General features: G+C 26.7%; 1 protein-coding gene across 1 annotated transcript; it reads left to right on the top strand.

Moving 5' to 3' along the window:
* Positions 1-2782: 2782 nt before the first annotated feature.
* LOC143618204 (antifungal protein ginkbilobin-like protein 2) lies at positions 2783-3138 on the top strand (the record flags this gene model as incomplete). The annotated part of the gene is made up of 1 exon (XM_077090504.1): positions 2783-3138. A coding segment is annotated over exon 1 (356 nt), but the record flags the coding sequence as incomplete, so codon positions are not given.
* Between the last annotated feature and the right edge of the window lie 967 nt (positions 3139-4105).

The following is a 4105-nucleotide window of genomic DNA, read 5'->3' as shown; positions in this document are numbered from 1 at the left end:
GTTTCGTTTCATGTATTTTATTTGACAATCGTCATTTTGTTATTTGTATTTGTATTTTATGTGACATTCGAGAAATTAGATTACTGCGAGAAATGAATACGGGCCGCTAGTTTTATTTTAGGTTTTAAATGTTTAAAGATAAATGAAGAACATATTAATGCATGTTCTCTCTTCAATTAATATAATAAATATAATAGTTATCTATTCAATTAATATAACTGATCAAATTATTATAATTGGAAAATATTAAATATTTATTTATTTTTATAACTTATTTTTTCTCTCTTGAATTTTTATCCTATACAAGTACAATTTATTCATACATTAAAATTTCTTTATATCAAAAACCAATTTCTTCCAACTCAATATATTAATATCCATCAACAAGTAGTTACATTGTGATGAATAGTACAAAAAACTATCTTAAACGTGTTTGAATTAAATATTAATAAAAAAGTACACAACTTACACAAAAACATATAACCTACACTTGTTTTAAGAATAAGAAAACATATAACCTTACACACGAAAAACATATAAACGACACACAAAATTCAGCATCAATAAACTACACACACACGAAATTGTATAACCTACACACGAAAAACATATAACCTACATTCGAAAATTTTATCCTACACACATGCAATTTAATCCAACTCAATATATCAATATCCAGTAACACGTAGATATATTGTAATGAATAATACAAAAAACTATCTTACATATGTTAGTATTAAATGTCAATAAAAAATATACAACCTACACAAAAACATATAACATACACTTGTTCTAAGAATAAGAAAACATATAACCTACACACGAAAAAATATAACCTACACACGTATAGGATATGTGTATCTTCTTCTAGTTTATATAATTGTTGATGTCGAATGATATATGTAAGATATACACTTTTTTGTATGTTGTACGTTTTTATTGCTCAAAACAAGTATAGGTTATATAATTTTGTGTAGGTTGTATATTTATTGTTTATATTTAATGGACACATTTATATGATATTTTTTTATTATTATTTTTCATAATAATTTTTCTAAGTATATCAATTGAAAAAAAGTATTATGTTTTGATATTTATTGTTAAAAAATTACGTGTTAATATATGCTATTTAGTGGAAATAAATTGTTTTCTTAATAAAAAGAAATAGTATTATATAAATAAATTGTATTGTTGTTAGATAAATGAAGAGGGGGTAAATAAATTATATATAAAACTAAATTAGTGTTTTTATCTTTTTAATTATTATAGTTAGATTAGTTAGATATATTTATTAGAGGTGGATTTATTATGGATATATTAGTTGTATTAATTGAAGATAGAGAATGCATTTATTGTTACATTTATATTTTTTTTCATTATTTTTGAACATTTAAAATCTAAAATAAAACTAGTGGTCCATATTTATTTCTCGCATTTTTCTCGCAGTAATATCATTTCTCTTCTGAACGTAAACACACACACACGCACACACACACACGCACACACACACACACACACATATATAATATATATATATATGGGAGGGATATTTTGAGGACCTAGTTGAGTTTTAAAAACTTAAGAACTTCATTCTTGACCACACATTTAATTAAATAGATTAGATTATGTGGTTGAAATTAAATGTGATTAAAAAAAATTAAGTATGTTGAAAATAAAGATGTACTGTGATTACGCAACTTTAAACGTCCGTTACACATATGTAATAAGTTGACTCGGTGCATAAAAAAATTTTAATTTTTTTACGTATATGTAACCTACATTTATTACGTATGTGTTAAAAAAATTCAAAAAAAAAATTGTTACGTTGAGTTATTTCGAGTTCTTAAAACTCAAAGTGGTTCTTATTTGAAATCTCCCATATATATATATATATGGGAGGGTTATCCTAAAAACAAATAGTTTTCTAGAAAGATTAGGAATAAATCATAACCACTAGATCATGTTAATCAATGGTTAAGATTTAAAATTACCAAAAACCGATATAGTTTCCTAGAATTACTATTTAACTATTATAACCGACATAGTTTCTTAGAATTGTTCTTTCACCATTGGTTGTAATGCCACATGTTAAAAATCTTTTGATTCTTATCATTCTTAAGAAACTTCTTATTTTTATTTGAACCATTATATATATATATATATATATATATATATATATATATATATATAAACAAAACCAACAATTTAAAATGAGTTGGGTTTTCAGGTTTGAAAATTAACGAATGTTATAGGCTGGGTGGTCGACGGCCACAGGCCCAACACCCCGCTAGGCTCGATTTTTTTTTTACAAAATTTTATATGTATTTTTATTAAAACATTATGTATATTTAGTGTTTAAACTCATTTACATAACCACTAGCTTGGTTTAGTGACAAATGGGTATTACTCCCAACCAAAATGTTATGGGTTCTAGCCTCATTTAAGACATTTTTAATCCAATTTTTATACAAAAACTATTTACACAACCTAAATTATAATAAATTAAAGCCATATCAAAATTAAATTGTTTAAACCTAACAAAATACTCCTTTTATTTAAAAAAAAAAAAAGTTTCGCTTTCGGCCCAAAATTGTTTTTGCTTTCTCGAAGTCAGGCCTACCAATTATTGTACATTAACGCACCTCTGTATACATAATATAAGCGGTGACTCGGTCAAAATACGCTTCTTTATATAGCACTGGACACACTCAAGTTTAAAATCCACTTTTAAACCAAGAACAAAGGAGGTGCCATGAATGAGTGGTGGTCCTTAAGGTAGCAGATGGTGGTGGTTGCCACCGTGTTCATGGTCTTTCTCACAATTCCGGCGAGATCACAGCCCCAAACAAACGTACTAGTTCAGTCTTGTGGCCCAGTCAACGCCACCAACATCCCAAATTTCTTCAGCAATCTTAACGACACTTTAAGAGACATCCGTAGGCAATTATCCAACAATAACACCTACTTTGCGACCTCATTTATGGCAAGTGGTTCGGATCCTGTTTACGTAATGGCTCAGTGCAGGAAGTATATGTCGACAAGCGACTGCGTCAGTTGTATTGATTTCACAGCTAGTTCCATACGTAGTTGTGCTGCTAAAAATGGTGCCCTAACAATCCTTGACGGCTGTTTTATCAGGTAAATACTCGATCTTTTTCCTTTTCTTTTTTTTCCTGTCGGAGTCTTGGATTTAGGAAACTTGTAGCGTTAGTCCAATTGATAGATTCAAACATGGTAAAAGGAGCAGTTTAAATGATTAGTATAAAGCTACAGTATGAATAGCATTTGCCATAACAAAAAAAACGGTTGTACTGTACAGCTTTTTGTTACAATAAAATATCTATGACGCCGCGATAACAGCATAATTCTACTAGATTTTTCATAGGAAAAACAGTTTATTTCTAGTTTAAAATAAAATTCAGTTTTTTCTTTTATCCACACGATTTATAATTATCTTGTTGCATTAACTATGAAGGTGTTATTATTAAATCATGACCACGTGATTTTGTATATATGTCACAGTATATATATATATATATACATATATATTGGTTAGTTTCATTTGAGAACTCAAAAAAAATTAAAAACTTAAAGAAACTTTTAAAAACTAAATATTTTTTTAACTTTTTTTATATATTAACATTATTTGAGACTTGTTTTATCATATTTAAAAAAAAAATATTTGATTACATATATAAATCACAAGTTACACATTGGTAAAATTTATGTGATAAAAAATTTACATATATGTAAAAAACATAGATATTTGTAAAAAACTAATTGTAATAGTAAATATAGATATCAAAAGTGATAAAACTACACTCAAGTAACATTAGCATACAAAAAGTTTTATAAAAAACGTTAGTTATTAAGAGTTCTTTCAATTTCTTAAATAATTTAAGAGTTCTGTAATGATACTAATCATATATATATATATATATAATGGTGCAAATAAGAATAAGGAGTTTTCTAAGAATGACAAGAACCAATAGATTTTGACATGTGGCATTATAACCTATGGTAAAAGAATAATTCTAGGAAACTATGTCGGTTATAATGGTGAAAAAGTAATTCTAGAAAACTATGCCGGTTTTTGATAATTTTA

This window comes from Bidens hawaiensis, unplaced genomic scaffold, assembly GCF_021521415.1.
Source record: "Bidens hawaiensis isolate Kalapana, Puna unplaced genomic scaffold, B.hawaiensis_p1.1 tig00065297_1, whole genome shotgun sequence".
Lineage (NCBI taxonomy): Eukaryota > Viridiplantae > Streptophyta > Magnoliopsida > Asterales > Asteraceae > Bidens > Bidens hawaiensis.
The sequence above is the reverse complement of the archived record's forward strand: the minus strand, read 5'-3'. Positions and strand labels throughout refer to the sequence as shown.